Consider the following 25,664-nt stretch of genomic DNA (forward strand, 5'->3'; position numbering starts at 1 on the left):
TTCCCCGACCAGGGAGCGAACCCGGGCCCCTAGCAGTGGAAGCGTGGAGTCCTAACCACCAGACTGACCGGGAATTCCCATCTACTGCATTTGCTTTATAGTATGTATCATTCTCTGATATTAACTTGCTAATCAGTTTATTGCCATTTTGTCTCTCCCACTTCTCATCCTCCGTAGAATAAAGCCCCATAGGGCTCTCTTACTCACTGCTGCCTCATCCCAGCCTAGAAGGGTGCCTGCCCCAGAGTAGGTGCTCAGTAAGGTCTTGAATGAATGAAGTAATTACAAGCATAATGAGTCTTAGAAAAGAGGGGCCTAGGACACCATGGGAGTGTAACAGGTAGCCCTCAGGCGGGGAAAGGCACTGCATTACATTCTACAGGGAGCAGTTTCTGGGTGTGGCCTTAGTGTCAATTTCAAGCACTGCACACCAGCGTTTTGCCTGCAAGGTTGTAGGCTGTGGGGTCTGGTGGGAGATTGCAGTCAGCCACTCCAGATTTGTTTAATTTTTCCATAGCCTTTCCATGGTCCTGTCCACACTGAAAAAAGGCCATCTGAAGAGCAGATCAGAATTCCATCTAGCAGGCAACCCCGGCACAGACCGGTTTGGTAAGCTCCCAGGTCCCAGTCGCTGAGCTTAGCAGGAAGCGAGGCCTACCTGAAATAGACTGCTTCTAGGGACCTTCCTCCTGAAGTCTCCACTTGCTGCAATCTGGAACCCGAGGACCCTGCACAGACAGCCTTTTCAAAACCTCTGCAAAGTTGAATGAAGGCTCACACTCTCTTCCTTTGCAGGAGCGAGACCTCTGGGTAGAAACATGCAGGTTCCTCTCCATCAGCATTTTTAGAGAAATGGAAGGGCAGGCACGGTTGTGCCTCCCTTTGACAAAAAGGATGTCAGGCAGAAGACAAGACACGTGAGGGTCCCACGCAACTAATGGCTTAGACAAAGGTTTTCAAAACCTCTCTGCAGAAGCTGAAGCATCAGGCTCCTGCCCTTGTGCTGCCCGGTTCAAGTGAAGTTTGTACAATCCCTCGGCCTTTGCCCAGCCTTTGCCAAGCATGGGAGAGAGGGGAGCCATTCCCCAGGTTCGTTTGCCTGGGGCAGCAAAAGGAACTGTGATTTCTTTCCCTCGAGTGTGTCATGAAAATATAAACACAGTTCGATTATTTTGGAGGGCGAAGAGAATGGGGTGGGGGAGATGAGGGGGGAGAATGGCAGCAGTGTAGAACTGCGGCTGAGGGCCAGAGGGCTGCCCAGCGGGTTGTGGTAACATAAGCTGCCGCTATTCAGGAGGTGGCCTGTGTAAGAAAATCTGACCACAGTGGGAGCATGACTTCAGCTAAAATTAACCTTCGAGGCTTCGCACGCCTCCGCAGTGCTTTGAACTAGACACCCCGGGAGGGCGTAGGCCATGGACTGCAGGGACCGAGCGTGGGCTGTGGGTCGAGCCATGCCTGTAAGCATCAACTTGTGGGTTCCTGCCCGGGGAGAGAGTCGGGATTCCTGCAACCATTATAAAATGGTAAGCCACCTGGAGGGCCACTGGCGGGGTCCCTGGGGAGAGGTGATGAAGTTTGTTTGAATTGGGGCTTGTGTTTAGAGACAGTTCTAGTTTATTTTCTACGCCTGTTGGGACCCCAGCTCTGAGCTGGCTTTTCATCTGCAGAACGCTTGGTTGAACTAACTGCCATCTCGTTGTCGCTTTTTGTTTCCTGTGTCCTCACAGGGTGAGGACCCAGTGGTGTATTTTTAGAGCAGGTAGGGAAGAATCTGTCTAGAAGCTGTTGACGGCCTGAAAAAATACAGTCGCATAAACCAAAGGCAACAATCTGGAGGGCCGCAGACGCCAACAGGTGTGGCAGGTCTGGGTGTTTTCTCAATTGTGCGCCTCAGCAGGTGCAAACGGGAAACAAGACTGACCTCTGTAAAGGTCTGAAGAGGTGTAAGGGAGTCCTCCAGGGGGCTTCACTGCAGAAAGGATCTGTTTGGGAGGTAACTCGAAGTGATTTCCCGTCCTGTGAGACCAGGAATGGCCCAGGCAGGGCACCGCTGACCTCCCCCACTGCTGGTCGGACAACTTGGACAGGATCTTTCAAGCCGGACAGCAGCTGCCCCTGTGGCTTTCCATTTACTGTGGGGAATCCGTTTGGGATCTTGCAACACAGAGCAAAAAGGCAAGATGTATTTCTTTTCCTTTATGTCTCCTTCACCTTCAGACAGTTAATGCGACCCTGGGGCCAATGGCAGTCTTGATGCTTGTGGCAGAGGGGCGCCCCGGTTTGATAATCAGACCAGTCACTTTGCTGTGTTTTCGTTTCGCTCGCAAACAACGGTGTAGTTTATCCTCCCCTTCCCAGAACGTATCCCTGCCCCTCCCCCCAACTCAACTTTCTAGGCAACATTGTTATAAGGTGTAGAAAGGATGCATTTTCTGGGGAAGAGCGAATTTCTCTTATTTGTTTAATGATTACTGTGTATAACTGACCTTGGAATGCTTGATTGTAAAATGTTTAAGCCACGAAACGTTCGCTTAGGTGAGAGGGTAGTCTTGCCCTTTACGTGCAAGGGTATGAATGGAATCGGTGTGAACCATGTAGAAAAAAACTCCCCGCATGGAGCTATCTTCTGATGCAGCTTTGAGGCCATTTTCCATATGAGCCTCTCTGTGGAGCCCTCCGAATATTTTATATCCTTCTGTGGCCTCCGTCCTCTGGGTGTGTTGGCTCATTAGAGGTAGAGGGCTACTGGGATATTGGACACCGGTGTGTCTTTTGCTTTAGAGGTCTAACAATACCTAGGCCAAGCGTGATTGATGGAGATGTCTTTGGGTCATTACTTTGACATTTTAGCTCTGGGATCTAGGCTCACAGCCCCATGGAAGAGATTTCTTTTGAGGTAGGATGTTAAAAATAGACATTTCAGTAGGAGGAAGCTGTGGTATGTGATTCTGAGCTTCGATGAACACATCTCGTGTTCTGCATGGGGATTTCCATCTCCTGCTGAGCCTGGCTGGACACACACGGAACTTGAATTCCGATTTCCTTAGGAAGAGAACACTCCCTCCCGTTCTGTCCTAGAACTCCCTCCCCATCACCGCACGTCAATGACCTGGCCTGGTGTTGGTACCTGCCGAGTGACACCTAGATGGCTGGACTGAGTGAGAATACCTGGGCCGCAGTGCTGATGCTAATCATTGACCAGCTGAGCTCTCCCTTTCCTCATCTATGAAGTGGGGAGAATGCAGTGCGACCGCCTCCCCCTTTTCCCAGGATTGTGGTGTGGCTCAGATTAGATTGTATCTACAGAAGGGCTTTATAAGTTATAAGCACCGCAGATGGGAGGTAGTGACTGAGTTGTAGTCAGGACTTTATGTATTCTTCTTGAGATGAATCAGTCAGGGCTTACTTCCAGAACTTTGTAGAATAAACAGTATCTTTGTGCAAATCGTTCTTTTGTGCTCCGGGCCAGGTTGGCCCCTTCTTTCTTGGGTGCCAGCTTGGTATCTGGTAGTCTTCCTAGTAAAAGCCTATTATAAAAATACAAAACACAGAACCCCCGAGATTTCCCCAGGCCTGAGAGCTCTTACATCTGGGCTGGAGAGGGGCCCGGGGCACAACGGCCACTTCCACTGTGGCCAAGTCTCTTGGCCATGGAGTTACTCAGGAAGGAAGGAGGCTCCTAAATGGAGAACGAACAGGGCAGCGTTTCCTGGGGCAGGGCAACGCCGGCCACTGCTGGGAACTGCCTATCTCCAGAGATTTTTAAAGCCTTTGTTACACAACTTTCCCACAAATGACATAGCACTGTCTCTGGCAGGCCTAGTGCCTCTCTGCCCAATGGGACGAAGCTCTCTGACCATTTTTGAGGATGCCAGACCTTCTAAGTTTCCCCTTGGAGCACCTGGACCTTCCTTAATAAGCATCATTACCCCTCATTGGGTACCTGTGTGCGTGGGCTCACAGGTGCTGCACATTTTTTCTCATCAATCCTTAATATAAGTTTATGCACTAAGTACCATTATTATCTCCATTTTACTGATGAAGAAACTGAGCTTGCGTTTAAGTGACTTGCCTGGATTTGGATACGTTCAGAGGTGAAGCCAGGATCTGATCCCAGATCTGACCTCACCCTCTTAACCACTGCACACCATTTTCTCCTTGTCACTAACATAAAATTCAGAGAGTTCATGGCTGTCACCTTTTCTGTGCCAACCATAAACCTGCCTGGAAGTGGGGGAGAATAAGGACACATGGTACCCCGTTTATTTCCCAGGGCCCCTCAGCTGTGCCCCGCCCTCTTTCTCTGGGTGGAGCCCCACCCACCATCTTGCTTTGCCCCCGCCTCACGGCCCCTCACGCAGAAAAGGGGACTGCCCCCGGCCCCCATGCTTGGGGTCTTCTCTGGATCTGCTTCTTCTTGATGAATGAGCCTGCTTTGGCTGCTTAATCTTCTCAAGAAACCTGACCCAGGGGAAATCCTTAAACTGTCATCCACTACTCAGGTTTCCTGGGTAAGGGAGCATCCTCAAACAGTTAGCAAGAGTGCACACAGTTTGTCCCGTGGGTTGTGAATTTTAGTGAGCAATGTACTGCTCTCACCTGCAGTGATCTGATTGGCCGGCCACTCACCTGCAGTGATCTGATTGGCCCCAAAAAACCCTTTTACCATTTAAAAAAGACAAAAAACTCTCTCCCAAGCTTGCCAGTGTGGTTGCCTTTCCCCCTAGCCATCTCCTGGAAGTAAAGCATTGATGACTCCATTGGGAACGTAAATGTTAGTTGGGAACAGCGACTCACCAGGCCATCCCTGGAAGAGCTGCATACCTGGGACCTAGGAAGCCCCGATGGAATGGAATGGAACATGTCAAGTGAGTTTTGATCGCCAGGGTCAGGCTGAGACGGGGCCAGGCCCAGTGCCCGGGAATGGGGAGATCGGGAGCCGGGCCAGTTGGGACACCTCGGTGGGTGGCGGAGTCAGTGTAGGGGGCAGGAAGGGTTGAGGCAGCTTGTGGACCATAAATATTTGGGAGACTGATGCTGGAATCCAGGAGGCTTGTGCGGGAGGAGGGATGAGGCCACCAAGAGGGCCTGTCTGCCAGCATTCCTTGAGTGAGTGCCTTAGGACAGGCACCCAGTTCGGTGCTACCTAGGGGTACCACGAGCTCGCCATCTACCCCTCGGCCCTGTGGATAAAGCTCATCACTCTGGAACGGGAGTAACCTAACTGGCTCTGGCTCACTCTCTCCTGCCCCTTCACCCACTGGGAAGCAGGACGTGGCACCTTAGGCCTTCCTAAGAAGGATTCCACTAGCCCTAGAAAGCACCAGTAAGAATATAGATTTTATTGAAGATTTGAAAGGGCTGCGTTTGGACCATGTACAGGTTCATTAAATGCCCCTTGATCTTGTCTCCAGGGCTTCTTCCTTCCTCCCCACCCACACAGCCTTCCTGCTTCCCGGTCGGTCCAGCTCCAAACCTCTTCTTTCTCTGCCTGAACTCTGTCTTTCTGATGCAAAGCATTTTAGCTCAGTCTGCACTCCTCTAAATTTGCACAATCATACACATTATTTTACGTAACAAAGAAGCTCCTCCTTGGTGTGGGGTTGGGGGGAGGGGGGAGGGGGAAGAAAGGAACATCCCACCCCCACCACTCACCTGTGCGCACCTAGTGGCGGTTAGCAGTGGGCTCACAATTGATAGGTAGCACTTGCTGATTTCCAAGGTAAATCCTCCTACCAAGGCTGATTTCAGTCTACCAAATGTGACATCTCTGAACTGGCAAGAGATGTGCAAGACTATACCATTATATACTGTTTCTCTCATGTGGAGGAAATAGATGTAAATCACCTCGAGCATAAACAATGGCAAAATGTAGAAAGATAATTTTAAAGGAAGTGATGAGTTTTGAGTACGACTACCTTTAAAGATTTAATTGTAAGTTTATATAATGTAATTTTAAAGTATATATAATTCTATGTGTATACAGTTCAGAAAGCCTAAGTGAATCTGTAATGACATAAAGCAGATCCGTGTTAGTCTTGCAGCAGTGGTAGAGTGAGGGACGGATTATAAAGGGTTGCAAGGAAGTTCTTGGGGTTGGTAGAAATATTTGTTATCTTTTTCTTTTTTAACATCTTTATTGGAGTATAATTGCTTTACAATGTTGTGTTAGTTTCTGCTGTATAACAAAGTGAATCGGCTATATGTATACATATATCCCCATATCTCCTCCCTCTTGCGTCTCCCCCCTACCCTCCCTATCCCACCCCTCTAGGTGGTCACAAAGCACCGAGCTGATCTCCCTGTGCTATGCGGCTGCTTCCCACTATCTATCTATTTTACATTTGGTAGTGTATATATGTCAATGCTACTCTCGCTTCCTCCCAGCTTACCCTTCCCCCCCACCCCATGTCCTCAACTCCATTCTCTACTTCTGCATCTTTATTCCTGTCCTGCCCCTAGGTTCATCAGAATCATTTTTTTTTTAGATTCCAACATTTGTTATCTTGATTGTAGGGATGCTTTCGTGGGTGTATGTAGATCAGAGCTCATCAAATTTTACATTTGAAATATATGCAGTACATTACATGTAAATTAAATCTCAATACAATTGGAAAAGGGATTTTAAATTGAACAATTTTAGATTAAATTATTTTTTCAGAATGATCAGTTTTCTAAGTTCAGCTTTATCATACAAAAGAGTGCATTTTTATTTGCTTCATGTATGTTTTGTTGTGACCTCATGGATGATTGGCCTATATATTTGTTTTCAGGTCCATATAGGGCCATATATTTAAGTTTGGGGATAACATAAAAGTAACTTAAATTGGCCTCACTTTCTTCAACTATAAATTTAAGGTTGTATCAAATCACCAGAGGTTCTTCAGTCACTGAAATTCTGTAATTGTAATTATGGATGAATTGGTCTCTTGGGATTCAGGATCACCTCATATGACAACACTGTAGAGAGATTGGGACTATCCACTGGAGATAGTCCCAATCTATCTGTCCCAATATCTGTCTACTGGAGATGGACATTCCTGGAGATCAGGAGTGTCTCATCATTTCCTATTAATCCTTTCAGAGAATATTTTGAATAATTTTAGGCCAATCTGGTAATGCAGAGTTGAACAACTAGAAAACAACTGCCCAAAGGTGAGAACTCAGCCTTTGGTATCTTATTTTCGATGCAATTGTAAATGGGATTGTTTTCTTAAATTTCACTTTCTGATATTCCTTTATAATTAATGGCTGGTTAACAGCTAACTCACAGATTTCCTAAAAGTTTAACAGTCAACTCTCCAGAGCCAGTACAAGCCTACTCTAGCATGTGTGTGTTTCTGTGTGTGTATCGTTTTAAAGAACACTTTAATGTCCACAGTCAGGTGGGTCACTACCGTGTTGCTGGAAATTCTCACAGCAAAGTGTTACCTACCAGTGCCTGTTCTGTGTCTTGTGCTACGACTGGTCTAAGAGATACATGAATCATCGTCTTGATTTCATGGACTTTATGTTCTAGGCAGTGAAGGGGGACAGATTCATTCGTCCATTCCATCTATTCATCCATCTGTCTGTCCATCCATCTGAACGTTCACTGGTCTACCCCTCCATTTCTTGTCCATCCGTCCACCCGTTGACCCTCCAGTAAGTCAGTAAGTGCTTGTTTATTGAGCTCCTGTAGGGAGTCAGGCATTGTGCTAATGTTTCAAAGATGTAGAAAATTTGTTCTCTACTCTGGAGAAGCCCCCAGGTGAGATGTGGATGGTTATAATAACCATGATGAAGCCATGTGCAAAGTGCTTTTGGAGCCAAGAAGAAGGAACAAAGAATTTCCTGTTGGGAGTGAGACAGTGAGTTGGGAGTGGCTTTACAGGGATTGACACTTGACTAGGCTTTTAAGACATCGAATAGGCATTTGCCAGGTGGTGGGGTAGAGATGGCACTGCTGGCAGAGAGGATGGTGTGGGCAAAGGTACAGGGGCTGGGTAGCTAGGCACGCAGGTATATTTAATTGTAGGTGCACTAGGATTTCAAAGAAGGGAGAGAAGCCTGGCAGTCGGGGCTGGTTTCTAGAAAAGAACATCCTGCCAAACGGAGGGGATGCGGGAGGACACGCCAGACCAGAAAACCCCCCAGCAGGGACTGAAGGTTAACGTGGCACAGAGCCTGTGGTGTGAGTGGTGGACCAGAGGAATTTGTGGGTTGGGGACATGGAGACGAGGCAGGAAAGGAAACTAACATTTAAAGGTTCCTGGGACTTCCCTGGCGGTCCAGTGGTTAAGACCCTGTGCTCCCAGTGCAGGGGGCACGGGTTCGATCCCTGGTTGGGGAACTAAGACCCTGCATGCTGCATGGTGCGGCCAAAAATAAAAATAAGTTTAAAAAAATTTAAAGGTTCCACCTAAGTGCCAGGCACTGTGCTAAGGACTTTCCAAACATTCTCATGTAGTCCTCACAGTAGATAGTAAATTATTATCCCATTTTACAAATGTGGAAGCTGAGGCTCAGAAAGTGGCTTGCTCAACGCCTTGCCATACTCCGTGTCCACATGTGTGATGTCCCTTAGGTCTAATATTTCCCTTTATGCATTTAACAACCCTGTGAAGAGGAGACAGACTCAGAGAGGTTAAGCAACCTACCAGAGGCTACCCAGGACTCCAAGGTCTTGACTGGACCTGGTAGGGCCAAAATCCTGGGGAGCCTGTGCCTGGGAAGCTAAGCTGAGGCATCTGGGCTGGACAGGAGCGACCGAGAAGTGCAATGGCCAGCACCCCCTTACCTGCAGTCTGCAGATGAGGGGAACTGTGGAGGCTTGGAGGACCGGAGGGAGGCTCATATTTAAAAGGTCAGTTCATGACCAGGCGGGAGGGAGGTCTGGTATTGTTGCCCAGGTTGTCACCAGCCCCTCAGGTGTGGCCACCCTGCCAGGCAGCTCTCACAAGCTCTTGTTGGGTTTGGGGATGTTTGCTGTCAAAGAGTGTACTCAGCAGCTCCGCCTACCCTCCACCCCATCTCCTCCTTCCCTCCCTCCAGGCCTGCCTTGGGCGGGGACCTGGTTCCCATCACAGCCATAGAGGAAGCTCTTGGGAAGAGAATATCTCTAGTTAGTCACTAACTAATGAACACAGGAAGGGAGAGAAAATACTTGAGTAATTCCAAGTGGGCTCTGACATTTGACTTTCTTGGAGATGCTGGACTTTATGGTAAAAGTTATTCAGATCTTGCGTCTAAGGTTGGAGTAGGTGAGAGGAAGTGCTGCAGGGGGAACCCAGTTTTATTCTGAAGGCACCCGTGATAGTCTTCATCCTTACTTGGCCTTATTTGACTTTCCAGGGAGACCCTCGGGAGACCTGGATGCACGTGTTTTGTAAAGGCTGGTGGCCGCCGGACCAGGCTGCCTGGCTCAAATGGAGCATCACCATTTATTAGCTGTGGGACCCCATGTACATTTCTTAACCTTTTAGAGCCTCTGTTTTCCAGTGTGTAAAATGGGGATGACTCATTTAGTCAGCAGATATTTAGTGAGCACCTACTGTGTGCCAGGCACCATCCTGGATGTTTGGAAAAATTCAGTGAGCAAAGCAGATGAGAATTTTTGTTCTCCTGCAGCTGTCACTCCAGCAGGGAGAGATTGTAGATGAGATCACAGGTAGAAAATGCCTGGCACACAGTAGGCTCTCAACAGAAGCACATCCTCCCCTCGTGCACAGGTGGTGGCCATAGTGAGGAAACAAATGGGAAAGGACTGTGTATCCTGTCAAGTGCAGGGCAGAGCACAGCCTATCCCAGGAGGACAGAGTGCAAGCAAGCGAGGGGCATCCTAGGCATTGAAGGTGGGTCAACCCAAGGTGTGGGGTAAGCAGGCGCCTACGTGCTCATCCTTAAAATCTCACCAGTGCCTCCCTGCACGTTCACCAGCCTGGTGTGTTTTTCTAGAGGCACAGTTTCAAAACCTCCGGAGTTGCTGTGCACGCCCACCTGCGGCTGGTTGGTGTTCCCGCAAGACAATGCCACCATTGTGTGGCTGAGGGGCCCTTCCCAGGCCGGCCTGGTCCACTTCAGGCTGGAGGAACTGGGGGACTTTGCTCCTGAGCATTTCCCATCCGGATACAACCCTGCGGTGGTAACTCCTGTTGTACTGGCATTTTTATTTTTGCGATGGTGACACTGTTGTGAAATGATGTTTGGTTTGTGCTTTGGTGACATGGGAAAGTGTCAGCTCCCCTCTTGGATCTGTTAGGCGTGAGTGACAAGCAGCCAACTGTGTTCCCAGGGGCAGGTGCGGGTGACATTGAGGTGCCTGTTGTGCAATGAGCCTCACCCTCGCTGGCTGCTTTTCCCACGCGGCCGTGACACTCACCCTTCTGTAGCTTGCGGTTCCTGCATGGGCCTCTGAGAAGCAGTGTAGCATCATTAGGAACCAGAGTCTCTGCTGTCAAAGGCTGCATACTAGTGTGTGACATTGGGACAGTCATTTCCCCTCTCAGAGCCTCCATTTCCTCATCTGTAAAATGGGGGAAATAATACCTTCCTCACACGTGAGTTGGGCACTAAAGGAATCCATTGTTTGCCACGTGTTCACAGTGCATGGCATCGTCTCCATGGTAATGATAATTGGCACTAACATACTGTGTGCCCTTACTATGCACCGGGCATTGTTAGATGACCTCTTTTCTTTTTTTTTTCTCCTTCTCATCATCTTTTTTTTAAATTAATTTTTATTGGAGTATAGTTGCTTTACCGTATTGTTTCTGCTGTACAGCAAAGTGAATCGGTTATATGTAAACATATATCCCCTCTTTTTTAGATTTCCTTCCCATTTAGATGACCTCTTTTCAATCTCACAAGAACCTGAATAGGGAGTCAACCCATTTTACAGATGAGGAAACAGAGGCTCAGACATAGTTTAAGGAACTTGCCTGGGATAATTCTGCCGTGAAGTGGTTGAGGCATGTCTGGAACCTAAGCAGTCTGACTCTAGGAGGTGCTCGCTTTATCAATTCACCATAGAATTTGGCGGATGATAGTTAGCATCCTACACAAGGCTGCAGCAAGAGTGGGACCCAGCAGAGGCGGCTGCTCAGGCAGCCATTGTCTTGCCATTGTCATTGTCTTCCTTTTTTCTTGCTCAAGGCACCAGGGCGTACAGGCAGCTCTGAGCACCTTATCTTGACTTGATATCATTCAGAGGTAAAGTAGGAGGAAGGGTGGTGAGGGGAGTGGATGGAAATTCGGATTAGCGATAAGCCCTGCCCCTCCTCTAGTCACCTGCTGTGTATGTGTGTGTACACGTGTGCATATCCCTTAGGGACAGAAGCATACATATGGGCAGGTGTCAGGGTGGCTCTTTGGTGGTTGTGCATACAAGTATGTAGGTTACTGCCAGTTAAAAAGGGAGAAAACCAGCAGTGGGCTCCTCCCTCCCCCTGCTGCTATCTTCTGGGTCCAGACAGGGGTGTATACTCCCTGGTGTAAACAAAATCCTGTGAACCATGTTCCAAAACGTATATTGAGCACGGGGGCTGGCAGTCCCATTCTGCACGTGCTCGCGTGGGAGATACAGACCCCAGTCACATCTAGGTGCTCCTGGAGCCCAGCTTTCTAGCAGCCTTACCTGGCTAGAGACCAGCCGAGAGCCAAGAAGCCTTCCCTACCGACCCTCTGAGCAGCTCAGAGGGGTGCCACAGAAGCCTTCCACTTAGGTCTTTTCATCAGTGGAAAAGTCCTATCAAGGCTCCTGCTTGAATGGTACTTCTTTTACTTTACATCTAATTTTAAAGGACTCTGGGGTCTTTTAAAGACAGTCCAACAACTCTGCAGCCTTAAGGGCATCTTTGTGTGCAACAAAATGCTATTCATAGTGACGTCCACAGGTCATCAGGAAAACATGGAATTGGGTTAATTTAAAAAGCAGGGATCATGATAATCTATTTGGGAAAGAGTCCCAATGGCATAGTTAAAAACTGGCTTTCAGAAGTGGAAGCTCTCAGCAATTTAGAATGACTTATTCCCCCAAAACTTATATTAATTTGAATATGAATAAACACCATTTATTCAGTACTGTGCTCCAGACACTGTGTTAACCATTGACATACATGTTTTCATTTCGTCTGTAAAGCAAACCTGCGTATCACCACCGTGTAAGTGAGGGCCCCCCGCGCTCAGCTGGCCCTGACTCATCGTGGGCCACCTGGCTGGTAAGAGGCAGAGCCAGATCTGAACCCTGGTCCACGCCAGCTCCTGAGATTGCAGACACACTGCCCTTGTATAATTACCGTGGTTGATGAAAAACCACAAATGACCTGAGTAACGCATCGGGAGATGGCAAACATGGGGATGGAGGAGAGTCATTGACCTCTAGGGTGGGCATGTAGTGAGAACCACGGACACTGGGCAGAGCTGGACTCTTCCTTTGAGAAAACAGGGAGCAGTGCCAGCTTTCAGGCTCAGCCCCTGCTGGGCTGTGTGGCCTGGATTGGCTTCTCCGTGCTCCCCCTCTTTTTCCAATGTATAGGGCTGGGGACACCATTCACCCATTTGAATGTTTGTTTCAAGGCAGTGGTTTTAATCAAGGCAGGGTCTACATTAAGAAAGGATATATTAGACTCTGATGGGGAGAGAGGGGAAGAGGGAAAAAGCCACCAGCTAACTTCAGGCCCCTTACTTCACCCCAGGCAGTTAAAATGATCTGTGGACATGTGGCCACACCTGTGGGGTAGGCACCGGGCTCTTTTCGAGATGCTGGGGATACAGAAGTGAATGTGTTAACCAGCTTTGCCCTTAATAACAAATGGTGCATTTTGATTGTCTTAAAACTGTGACTAATTGAATAATCATTCTTTGTGGTATTCAGGTGCTGGGTGGACACTCTATACTATTGTTGCAATACCATTTTTTGTGCTTCAGGACAATCAGAACTAAACCATTTAACCACACACTGCACAGTCATGGAAATGATAGGATGTTGATGATGTTTCCAGAGTCTAGAGCGGGACATTGAATAGAGGCCGAACAGTTGAGTTCTCTGTACAACTGTTGGACTGGAAACCACCTCAGATGCTAAGTGACTAGTGTACTTGTGTCTTAAATCTCCACCCTGGCATTTCCTGCTAAGAGATACGTTGTACTCTTTTCCTCCTGGAACCACTATGCTAAAAGCTATCTGCTGCCTTCAGGATCCATCACGCTGCCTGCCCGGCATGTTGGTCTGCATTTAGAGTTGTTAGGGCAATGACTTTGGATGCAGTTATTTTATGGAATTTTGGGAGGTTTCTTCCTTAGAGTGCCCCCATCCCCCTTCATTTGAGAGCTAATTGCAGTATAAACTTGGCACCTTCCCCGCTGGTTTAACAGCAGTGCCATTTTTATCAGTTTTCTTGTTACAGCTAATAATCAGGTTCTTTACTTCGCTTGATCTGTCAAGATTTTCCCTCTTTGATTTCAGCCTGTTTGATATGGAATGATGTGGAGTTATAAGCAAACAAATGACACGCTCCTTGAAATTCTGTCAGGGCTAATAAAGTGAATCAAAACGAATTCGCTCTTCAGCTGTCATTATCTTCCTTCCCCTTTTTTCTTTTCAAGCCTCTGACAGCAGCTCCTTTCCCTCACCGGGCGCTTCTGGAGCACTGGGTCTCCCGTTAGAGGGGGTGGGAAGCGTGGTAAACTCAGCGAGATGGGTCAGAGCCAGAGCGGGAAAGACTCCTTCAGATACTGGTGTGAAACGATTCTAGAGCCTTTTCCCCGAGAATCTTTTCTCTGGAATGATGTGATGATTTGGAGTTGGGGGTGGGGATGGTTGTTTTATTCTTTCCTAGAACTGCGTGGTTCTTTGTCTTGCCCGTTTCTACTGAAAGTTCGCCGATCAAGGATGAGTGGGCTCCAGCGTAAAAGCAACGGAAGCCCTAAGTCTTTAGAACTCTGAGGAAGGAAAGGCTCTGGAGAAGTTGCTTCTGAGTGCCTGAGGCTTACAGAGGAAACCCTGCATGCCTTAGCCCTTGCTTAAAATCTTTCAAACACACAGCAAGTGAGAGGGATGGGGCTGAAGTATGTCAATGCATAGCAGGGCCCATAAAAACGGTGTTTCTTAAAATAAATCTAGGCATTTTCTTGTGACTCACTTCTTCAGAAAGTCGAGAGCTGGGGAGAGGAAACTCCAGATAATCAATGATTCTTGTCTGATGGGTCCTGATTAACGAGCTTGCACTATGGAGTGATTTATTTTCTCTATTCCTTCCTCTTTTCAGTCAATAAAGAGACTTGAGATCCTGGTTTGAGGATTCACTGAGAGCTCACATTAAGTCTCCAGTGCAATCAGTTTCCCAGGGGTTTGCCCTTTTTCTCTCCATTCAGCTCAACCCCGGCAACCACTTACTGACCACCTGCTGTGCCCCCGCCTTGAAAGACACTGTCTCTGCCACAATCTGGGGGTGGGGTGAGGAGGTGGTGCCAGCGAACAGGTTCTCTGCTTCGTATGCCGCTCGGGATGCAATGAGGAAATCAAGGGTGACTTCCTGGAGGAACCAGGGTAGGAATGGAGTTTTTTGGGGTGGCCCCAGGTGGAGGCACCCAGGTGGGTGGGGTGGCAGGAGTTCAGAGATGGGGAAGTGTGAGGTCCAGTTTTCCTGAGCGTAATTGTAACTATTACTGAGCCCTTGCTATGTGCAGGCATATTATGTCATTCAGTCCCTATGACACAGACTGGCCACTTTTTTCTGTTAAGAGCTGGACAGTAAATATTTGAGGCTGTGCGGGCCAAAAGCCTCTATCACAACTACTCAGCTGTGCCATTGTGGTCTGAAAGCAGCTACAGATAACAAATGGGTGTGGCTGGGCTCCCACAGAACTTTGTTTACAGAAACAGGTGGTCCCTTGGGTTTGGCCTGGGTCACAGTTGGCCAGTCCCTCCCTGCCTTATCATATATTTGGTATAATTCCCATTTTATGGAGGATAAAACTGAGGTACAGAGAGGTGAAAAGAAATTCACATACCAAGGGCCACCTTGACTTGGTCAGTTCCCAAACCCAAGCTTTACACTTACCCACACACTGCCTGCCCTGTGAGGTCGACACTGGCTGGGGAAGAGTGGATGGATGAGAAGACTACCTTTAACTGCAGTGTGAAAAGTCTGCCTTTCATTCAGTGGGGAGCCGTTGATGATTTCTTGAGCAGGTGATAGGACTAGGGCTGTGCTCTTGGAAGATTAAGTTGGTTGTGGTATGGAGGTAGCTTCGAGTTGGGAGAAGAAGAGCCCTGTCTTAAACAGCGTGGAGTAGAGAGGTTCACTTCTTTGGCAGAGCCATTTCTGACCACTATAGAACTTTCAGAGTCCTCCCTGGTATACCAGATACCTCTGTGGCTTCCCCAGGGCTCCACACTGTGTGTGCCGGTGGGTGAGTGGGAGAGGGTTACCCCTGTACTCGTTGAAAGAAGCTTGCTTAACCTTGGTTTCCTGCTGGATTGTATAGACACAGAGAGGGCTGGCTTTAGGGAGGATACGTCTATTTTAAAATACCCTTAATCACCTAGGAAGGGAATGAGCAGAGGTACCTGTATCCCCTCCCACTCAGCGGTGTCCTTGTCCGTGGCCTGTTCTCACCTCAGCTGATGGTTGTAGGGCAGATGGCTTTAAGCTTTGGGATGTTCTCGTGGTCCCTCAGACCCTCAGATGGTAGGATCCCTCCAGGGCTTGAGACATCACTGTGCTCTATCTCCTGTTTAGGGAAGAGACCAGCCTGGAATCACTCTCTGGACCAGCCTGGCCAGTTTCTGGCCTGCTTTTCTTTTACAGTCTACCGTGGTTTGTGATTCCAGATGGGGGTGCTCCAGACTCTCGAAATTGTACCTTGTGAAAGAGAAGGGGAGTGAGTCTTCAAGTCATTTGTGTCCTGGAGGTTCAGGGTAGAGGCTGTGGCTGGTTTTGTTCTGGCCCATTTTATAATGCTGGTAGTCAAATTTCTAATTATTCTTTTTATTTACTGAACACTTAGCATGTGTCAGATTCTGTGTCCTTTATGTGTATGAACTTGTTTCACCTTCATAATGGCCCAATGATGTAGGTATTATTATCCCCTCTTGTAAATGAGGACACCCAGGCCAAAGGACACAGACGTAATAAGCTGCGTGGCAGCTAAGATTTAGAGCAGTCTGCTGACTCCGGTGCCCTCCTCTTGACCACCTGCTGCCTCTGCTTCCTGAGTCCCACGTGGGTCAGGTAAGGGGCTTCCAGGTGGTGCTTCACTGAGTCTTCACAACCACCTTCTGAAGTAGACCTTACTGTGCCCATTTTACAGCTGGATAAACTGAAGCCCAGAAAAGGCAAGTGACTTGCCAAAGGGCATTCAGACAGCAATGGATAGGTTTGGGGTTTTTATTTATTTTTAAATAATTCTTTCAGTGTGAACATAACTGAACAGAGAATGAGCCGAGTCAGTAGGACGGTGTCATGGAGGGGGTGAGTGAACCGAATAATTTATATTTGTATTCAGAGAAGCAGTGTTGGAGAGTGTCTAAGGGATTCTAGAGTTAGTCAGCCTGGGTTCATATCCTGGCTCTGCCACTTCCCTGTGATCTTAGATAAGTTACTTTACCTCTCTATACTTTAGTTTTCTCCTCTGGAAAATAGACACAATAATAGCATCTACCACAGAGAATAAGGATGAAATGAGTTAATGCATGTAAAGTGTCTGTACCAGTGTCTGGCATGTATTAGGCTCTGTATGTGTTAGTTGTTATTAAGCTCCTACTCTGCATAAGGCACTTTTTTTCGAATATGTTATATCACTCAGTCCTCATAAGAACTGACAAGTACATGGTATTTATTCCATTTTACAGATAAGAAAACCTAGGCTCAGAGAGTTAAATAGCTCACCTGAGGTCATACACCCATTCCTCCAGAGATACATGTTGAGAAATTGAACAAAACAGACCCAAATCCCCACCCTGGGGAGCCTCCAGGGCTGGGACTTGAACCCAGGTCTTTCTCGTTTCCTTTGAATGTTTTTCCCTTTCTCTCTCTCCCTCTTAACAATTTCATCGAATGATCTCTCAGATTGGCCATTGTAATGACCAAGATGGCGCTCGACTTCCTTAGCCTTCTCAGTGCTTGTGAAATTGAAAATGATCTTGCTGAACTAGAGCTTCTATCTGACAATTTGGGAGTCATGAGGAAGGAAAGTGACACGGATTTAAGGATTAGATGCCATGGTCCGAGGTGTGAAATAGAACCATATTGTGGTGTGGGTCTCTGCAATGGAAGCTTCGAGTTGGGGGCTGGGGGGTGGATAGGCGTCGTCTGTTCTCCGCGCTTGATGAAGTGGAAAGTGCACGTCTGCCTTGGCCCCTCTTGGGATGAGGCCTTCACAGTCCCAGGTGGAGTAGTCAGAGGTGCCGCCTCCCTCGAAGGGCCTGCTTTGCAAGTCCAGGCCCTGGCCCTCAGTGCCCATTCCGGGGGCCTTGAAGGGCAGCACCCCACTGTGTGAGAGTCCTCTGGGCACAGTGCTGGGAAGAGCAGGATGGAGAGTGAGAGCTGGGGCGAGGCCGGGGCTTCCACTGCTCGGTGAGTCACGTGAGATCTCGGAGCAGGCCTGCTAGTGGAGATACAGTGATCACTTTCATCATTTGGGTGGAGACATCACATGGATTAGTACATGAACTGCACCTGCAAACACGGCCCAGCTGAGGTGGGATACTTCTCTTTCTGAGCAGGCGTGGGTTTGTATCCCTCCTGGGGGAAAAAAAAGGTGCTGATAAACAGGACCTGCATGTCCCCCACAAACTCACAAGTCCACGCATGAAACTTAGCACTCAGAATTGACAAGGAGGTTTTCAGTTTTGTTTTTGGCTTATGTCATTTAGGGAGGAAGTTTTTAGGCGAGAGTTTTCTTGTGTTTGTTGGCTCGTTGGAAGCAAATATCCTTTGTGCCGATGATTCTGTGACTGGGAGGGGCAGGTCTCTCCGTCCCCCAAGGGGGTCTGCTTTCCTGATCCCGTGGTGACCCAGCCTCTGCCTTTCGGGTGCTGTGCACACCGATGCTGTGTTTAAATCTGTTGGAATTTGCTGGGGTTTTTTTTGTTCAGAGAATCCCAACTGTGAAAATGATGCCAGGCTTTTAAGTTAAACTGATTAAATTTGAGATGATTGTGAGGCCATTAATAACCCCACTCACACAAGAGTAATTGAAGCGCTCTGTGTTTTGGTACTTGGCTCCTTTACAAGGGACCCAGGCTCCTGAGAACTCAGCTAACTCAATAGCCCTCCTTTCCCTGAAATGGCCCATGAAAAGATGCCTGTTGGGTGGTAACCTCCCCATACGTTTTCTCAATAAAGAGAAAAAGATGGGAAGGGGCGGGGTAGGGCAGTGGGGCGGAGGGGACCTCGCCTGCATTTAGAGCCGCAGCCTCTCAAAGCCGTCTGGCACAGACTGTTTAGTTCCGTGTCCCCTGTCCCATTCAGGCCTCTGCATGTTTTGAAGCTTTCTTTAGCTTTCTCCTGAGCCTTGATGGCAGATCTCTCAATAGGTGAAAGCCTGGCTCTGGCCAGCTGAATACCCCATGGGCACAATGCACTGCATGTTAATGGCGCTGGCTGGCCCCAGACAGCTCGCCTGCGGGGCAGTGGCTCCTGTACCGGCCCAGCAGCTGCCTCGGATGGAATCTGACGGGGTTCCTAAAGTTGCCCGTTTGCTTTTTTTGCAGATCTACACGGACTGGGCCAATCATTATCTAGCCAAATCAGGCCACAAACGTCTCATCAAGGATCTCCAGCAAGACGTGACGGACGGCGTCCTCCTGGCCCAGATTATCCAGGTTGTGGGTAAGAGCAGATTTTACATCAGGGGTGGATGAGTTACCATGGAGACCAGTCCAGACGGGACCGAGTCTGGCAAGAGGGACCGGAACCCTGACATCTAAAAATGCAGTGTTTCTGTCACATGTATGACACTTTTTGACTCTGTCTTGTGCCGGGGGAGTGAGGGGTACCAGCTTGCTTTTCCTGATAAGATCACCCACGTGGCAATCTCATCTTGATTCTCTGAGAAGAAAGACTAGCCGTGGCTGGGGGGAAATGCTGGTGGTTTGGGGAGGGGCTCTCTGTCCCCTTTCTTACCTCCTACCATCTTTCTGGCTCTCTCATTTCCCCCCTGCGATGGTGCTTTTTTGTGGATTACTCTGGCAATATTTCAAAAAAAAAAAAAAAAAAGGCAATATGGGGCTGGTTTATTCCTGTGAACTCTAATCGGGTCTGAGAAATCAAAGGATCAAACTCCGCAGAGGGCTGGTTCTGTTTTTCATACTAGGGGAAGGGAAGTGGAGCGGTGGGGTTTTTAATGCCTTGGCTGTGTGCAGGAGGAGAGGAGTCACCCTGGGCAGGCGCGTGGGTGGAGGCTGGGCGCAGCTTTGCCTTGGGTCTTAAGGGAAGCACCCCAGTGGTCCTGCCTGAGAACTTAGAGCAGACCGTGGAGGCAGGAGGTCAATTAGATGGCATTAGGCTGATTGTTGTCGCTGGCAGCTTTAGCAGCCGACTCATGCCAAAAGAGAAGGCAGAAAAAAAGGACAGAAGCCCCAGCCCCTCAGGCGTGAGTTCTTATGGAAAAGTTGCTTATCCTTCAAGTGAGAAGAAGCCTTGTATAGTTCTAGCTCTGCTCACATCTGTGGAGACTGTACCTAAAAATATAGGTAAGTTGCCCTTAGGCGAAGATTTTGGACTTTCAAAGAGAAAGATGCTTCCCTGCTGTCCTAAGATTGATTGAAGACCAGCTTCCATTGGTCCTCCTTCTCTTCTCTCCTTTTTCCTTCCTTCCCTGTATTAGTTTGCTGTTGCTGTATTAACAAAATGTCACAAACTTAATGGCTTAAAACAACATATATTAACTATCTCCCAACATATATTAACTATTTCTGTGCATCAGAAGTGCAAGCATGGCTTAGCTGGGTGCCTCTGCAAGGCTGCAGTCAAGGTGTTGATCAGGCTTGAGTTCTCATCTGGAGCTTGACTGGGGAAAGGGGTCAAGCTTACTCAGATTGTTGGCAGAACTCATTTACTTGCAGTTCTAGGAGCGTGAGCCCTGGTTTCTCCCTGACTGTTGGCTGGAGGCCACCCTCAGCTCCTAGAAGACCCTCTCAGCTCCTTGCCACATGGGTCTCTGAACATGGCCTCTGCCACCTCTGTTTCCCTGTCTTTAAAATGGGCACAGCCATGCCTGCTTTGTCTGATCTTGTGGCAGTCTTGGGAAAGGCACAAGGTAGGTATCAGATATGAAATGTGCTTGGATACTGGAAGGTGTTTCTGGATAGGACTTGGTAGTCACTGCCTAGAAAGATATGTGTAGAAAGATGAAGAGGCCTCTGAATCGATGTCACAGTGTCACGATAGATTAGTTGTGTCTGCCAGGGCCCAGCAAAGGTGAATGGTAACATGTGTATCCCAAATTTACTAAGCATAGTGCTAGGGAAATGTAAGCTAGCACAGTTTTTAATCATTGCTCAGGAGGATGCTTCCCTGAATCTATTCAGATGAGCTGAACCTCCCTAGACAGTGACCTTTCTGGGCCTGAACTACTGGACTGCGAGTTCAGAAGCTCAAGCTAGTACCACTGATGCAGGCTGCCGCTCAGGCCACCAAGTTGCTTCCCCCCAGCCCTCCAGGAGAGGCTCCCTCTGCCCAGGGACTCCCTACTAAGTAAGGCCAGATGTCAACACATGGAACTCTACCCGTGACCGTGCCAGGCTCACACCCTCTGCTCTGGGTGTGGAGAACAGAGGCCCAGGATACGGGGGGATGAGAAGGCAGCTAAACATAGGCATCTCCTATGTGACTTCTTCCCTAGACTGTCCATCAGCCAGTTCAGAACATTTCATCTCAGAGTGTCTTATGAACACAGATCTCTTGGTTGGGGGGCTGGCGGGAGGGTACAGCACTCTGGCCAGGATGCTAAGCTATTAATTGCTATACTCCCTGCTTCCCCCACACATGTGCCTATAAAAGGAAAATGTAAAAATGTATATTTGTATGTGTACATGTTTTTAATATATACATATATGTGTGTGTGTGTATACACACACACATATGTGTGTTGGGGGTGGGTGTATCTCTCTCTATTCTCCCTAAGATTTTCCTCGAATTGGAGTCCTAGTGACTCCATCTGTATTGGACAGAATTCTAGTGGTTACAGTTGCTCTTTGGCTGGAGAGCTCCTACTCATTCTTGAAAGGTCAGTTTCTCTCTGATACTTCCTAGCTCCCCCAGGCAGAGCTGGAGGGACCCTCCTCTGTCATCCTACTGACTGCTGTATTGGGCCTGGGTCTCTCCAGGCCTGGGTCTGAGTCATCTTTCTTTCTGGGTTCACAGCATTTAACACGGTACCTGGCGTGCAGTGATGTTCAAGAAGAGTTGAGGAGATTAGGGATGAGAATTTTATTCACTGCAACCCTTGCTTCCCTAAGCCTGGCTCGGATTGTTTCCAGAAGGTGGCCCGGATGTTTTCCCTTACCAGTATTTAGTATTCTTCTGAGCACTCCTCTAAACTGTATGTCACACCCTCCTCCTTTCCAGGATTCTGGTGCAACTCTAAGGTTTAGAAGGGACCTTTTAAACGCCTCAACCTGATGTGTGAATTGCTTCCATGAAAAGTAGTCAGCAGAGTCTATTAAAGTAGTCAGCAGATGGGCAACTTACTACCTCCTCAACTAGTTCTAATGATGGAGAGTTAGAATTTTTTAAAAGCTCTTGTTTCATTAAGTCAAAATCTGCCCCTCCTTGGTAGTGTCTCCCTACAAGTACTAGTTCTGCCCTCCAGAGCTACAAAGAGCAAGCTAATCTGGGACAACTAGAGCATCAAAATAATTGAGGACCATTGTGGGTTATAACTGTGGAATGAAATAGGAACCTACAAATCTGTATTCATAGATAGATATATAAATAGATGATCTATCAATGGAGGAGAAAAGAGAACTCAACTGTTTGGGTGAATGCTGACTGATAAATGTAGAAGAGTTGCAGCTGTGATGGTAAAGTTTAGTTAAGGCAGGAATCATCAATGGATGCTGAAATCTAGAGGAGAAAGTTTGATGGAGAGCAGCTATTTACATGGTCTCAAAGTGGCTCTCCACTGATGGCTTATTAGTTGCGAAGGGAACCATAGTAACCACGTGGGAGAATGAGGCATCATGACCAGGTGATCAAAAGTACGTCACTGGTGAGGAGCAGCTGGATGTCACGTGCTTCCTGACGTGGTACCTCGAAAAGAGTGCAACATGACTTAGTGTTGTATTGCAATCAGGGATGGAAAACCTGAAACCCATCCTGAGGAATCTCAGACAAACCCAAATTGTGGAACATTCTGTTAAAAAAAACTGGCCTGAATTGTTCCAAAATGTCAGTGCTGTGAAAGACATAAAAGGCTTAGAAATTGTTCCAGAAGAAAAGAGATTAAAGAGACCTGACAACTAAATGTACCGCATGATCCTGGACTGGATCCCATACAGGGGCATAAAATGCCATAAAGGACAATTTTGAGTCAGTTGACAAAATTGGAATATTGGAATTATAGTAATGTTACATTTTCAGAATTTTAAAATTGTACCATGAAATAATATCCTTGTCCTTTGGAAATACTAAGAGTGAGGGACGTGATCTATGTAGCCTACGCTGAATTGATTCAGAATTTTTTAAAAAGTGTACCTATACAGAGGAAGAGGGAGGGAGCGAGAGAGGGAGAAAATGAGAATGGATGATGCTATATGGGAATTCTCTGTACTGTTCCTGTAACTTTTCTGTAGGTTTGAAGTTACTTCAAAATAGTTAAAAAGAACACGTCTACATGAAGGTCCATCAAAACTTGCAGTCAGGGAGATTGTCCTTTTAAGGGACAACCTGTTCCTAGGCCTGGGAGGGAGGAATGTTGTGCGTAATGATTAAGGATCCGTGTGCTATGTGGCCTGACCCATGACTGGGGAGCTGGGGGGCTGGGTTAGGAGGGTAGGAATCAGCGAACGTTTCCTCAAGGAATTTATCTATAAGCCAAGACCTCAAACTTGGAGTTAGCTGGGTAAAGTGGTCAGGGAGGGCTTTCCTGGTGGAGGAAATAATGCGTAGAAAGGCTGGAGGGTAGAGAGTCAGAGGCTCAACAAGGCAAAATAAGGCCAGGCTACCAGGTACAGGGCAGTGAATTCTGGGCTTTAACCTAAGGAACAAAGGCCAGTGGTTGAAGAGTCGGTTTTCAGCTTGGGGATCTTACTACCTCCTCTACTATTTCTAATGATGGAGAGTTGGAATCCTTTAAAAGCTAAGATGTATAACATGAAGGAAAACCTTAGATGCTTTTCACAGACATTGCTCCTACCTGAGTCTCCATCTAGCCCAGATGGGCCCTAGGGTCTAGCCATCTCTTTATCCATCCATCCTAGGGCTGGTCTTACCAGATAGTGGGATATCTTGGGGCCCACACTTTTCCGTCATTGCCTTCTGCCCATTAGGCAGAAAATAGACCTTTTGCTGCTGCCTCTTAATGCCCTTGCTTTAGTGACTGAGGGTTGGGTGTCTGTGTTCAGCCTCTTATTAGTATGATTATCTTCTTGAGTCATGAGCTGCCCGAAGCCGGCAGTTGCCTGCCAGCCCATCACGGTGCCATGTCCGTGAGTTATTAGAAAGGTTTACGAGGCCAGGATAAACAGCATGAATCAAGAGGGAGAGACAGGCCTCCCTCCTCCCGCTTACATTGCTGTCACTCAGGGAGGATGCCAGAAGGGGTTGGAGTGAGCGAAGGAGAGAAGGGGCGGGAGAAAGGGAGGAAAGAGGAGAGAGAGAGGGAGGGAAACAGGATAAACAAAAGAGGCTTGGAGAGAAAGAGGAAGCCAAGACAGAGAGGGGATGAGAGCAGCTCACTTTCCACCACCATCTGGGCTGCCTCTGAGCACAACCAGGAAATTCAGGCAACACGCCGGACTCTACCTTCTTTCTGTTGATGACCTGCTACCATGGCGTGGCCTTGGGTAAGTCATCTGTCTTTCAGTGAGGGCAGCCAATTTTGCTAGACGTTGGCAGGGCCGCCAGCTGCCCTGCACATGCATAGATGCCATGCATAGATGCTTGGGCTGTTGAAATGCTTGGAACCCTTCCGAGGAGGTCTTTTGAGAAGTGATGAGCTTGATTCCATTTTTCTCAAAGTGCACTGATGCTTTCCAGTTACTAACTTGTCACCTTGTGTGCAGACAGGTCACCACATTAGAGATTGCTGGAATGAATAAATTACCATTGGCACTTCAGGATGCCAGTTTTAATCACAGTTGAAGACTTTGGGGGACAAATGCCTTTGCTTCTCTGGTTATCTTCTCTGGGGCTGTAGCCAAAGACCCCCTACCCCGAATTAATAAATTCAGCTCTGAGGACCAAGCTCTTCTTCCTTCTAACCAGCAGAATCAGAGCTGCTATTATTGCTCTAAGTATTTATGACAACCACAGAAATTCTTGAGAATTTAAGTTGAAGGAGAAGTATTTAAATTACATGAAATTGGAAACTAGGAGGTCCAGACTTTTTTGCATTTTTATTAAACATTTATTTTGAGTTTGGGCTGAGTCATTTGATCTCTTCCCATGTTTTCTTTAGAGGGTCATGAATAGGCTTCACCCCATTGGTTTATTTTGAATGTTGTAAAATGGCAGCACTAGGCTTATAGGAGCCTAATGAATTCAAGGAGCACCTGTCTGTGGTTTAGGTGACAGACCATGAAAAGGAATTAGAGGGATAATTAGACCAAATCCCTTGGTTTTGTTTATCCAGAAGGTATATAAATAATCTTTAAAATGACTTCTCAGGATCATAGTTATCCATCCTTCACTTTAATGAGCACTAATGAACTGGGTGTTGATCAGAATCCAGTGACTTATGACTTTGGCCATCATGAGTATCCACCTGGAAGATACCTTGAGTGGCCTTGGTTCTCAAAAGCCATATCAGTGTTGTGTATCAAAATCCAAGGTCAGAGTGCAAGCCTGCCATAATTTCCCATGTATGAAGGAGTGCCATTTGTCAAGGATCTTTCTTTTTTTCCACCTTCAGTACAGACATTTATATATACAAGTGAAAGAGCAGCTGCCTCAAAATAGACAGTAAAACTTTGATTCATTGGAATGTTCAGAATACTCCTTAGTTCCCCTCAACAAATACATATTGAGTGGCTCCTGTGTGTCAGGCACTGTTCTAAGCCCTCGGGTTATAGTAGAAAACAAAGCAGATGAAAATCCTTGTTTTTGTGGAGTTTACATGCTAGTGACACATTCTGGCTAATTGTATTTTCTGGTGAACTGAAGAACAAACATCCGTGAGTTATCCCATTCATTGGGCATCCTTTACGTGCTTTTTAAAGGCTTTAAGGCACCTCTTTTGGGAGTAGGGAAAAGCAGGTGGAGGAAGCTTCCTAAAATGCCTATCCCAGTGTTCTTAAGAGCTGAGAAAACTCAATTGGCTCTCTGAAGACCGAGGTCTTCCCAGGTGGGTCATAAGCCTGAATATCTATTACTTTGGGCCAGTTCTAAAGAAGGTGTAGATCAGGCTGAATGTATACTAACCAGGCTGTCTCTGGTAATCAGATTTTTAAATAATTTCCTGCCATTAGCTTGCTTTCTTATTTTTTACTTCTTAAGATAGAAACACTAGAGGAA

The 25,664-nt window shown here is 47.5% G+C and overlaps 1 protein-coding gene across 13 annotated transcripts in view; it reads left to right on the forward strand.

The window, feature by feature from the left end:
- Positions 1-25,664, forward strand: part of NAV2 (neuron navigator 2) — a 411,390-nt gene that overhangs the window by 106,616 nt on the left and 279,110 nt on the right. For 12 of the 13 annotated variants that reach the window (XR_009504671.1, XM_059931256.1, XM_059931258.1 and 9 more), the window contains exon 2: positions 18,701-18,818. Coding sequence is in view for 12 of the 13 variants with exons in the window: in XM_059931256.1 (XP_059787239.1) it covers positions 18,701-18,818 (118 nt within the window). In the remaining variant the exon portion in view is untranslated. Of the gene's footprint in view, positions 1-1,411; positions 1,527-18,700; positions 18,819-25,664 lie in introns of those variants that run through there. The other variant, XM_059931266.1, reaches the window with a different exon arrangement.

This window comes from Balaenoptera ricei, chromosome 8 (assembly GCF_028023285.1).
Source record: "Balaenoptera ricei isolate mBalRic1 chromosome 8, mBalRic1.hap2, whole genome shotgun sequence".
In the NCBI taxonomy this organism is placed as follows: domain Eukaryota; kingdom Metazoa; phylum Chordata; class Mammalia; order Artiodactyla; family Balaenopteridae; genus Balaenoptera; species Balaenoptera ricei.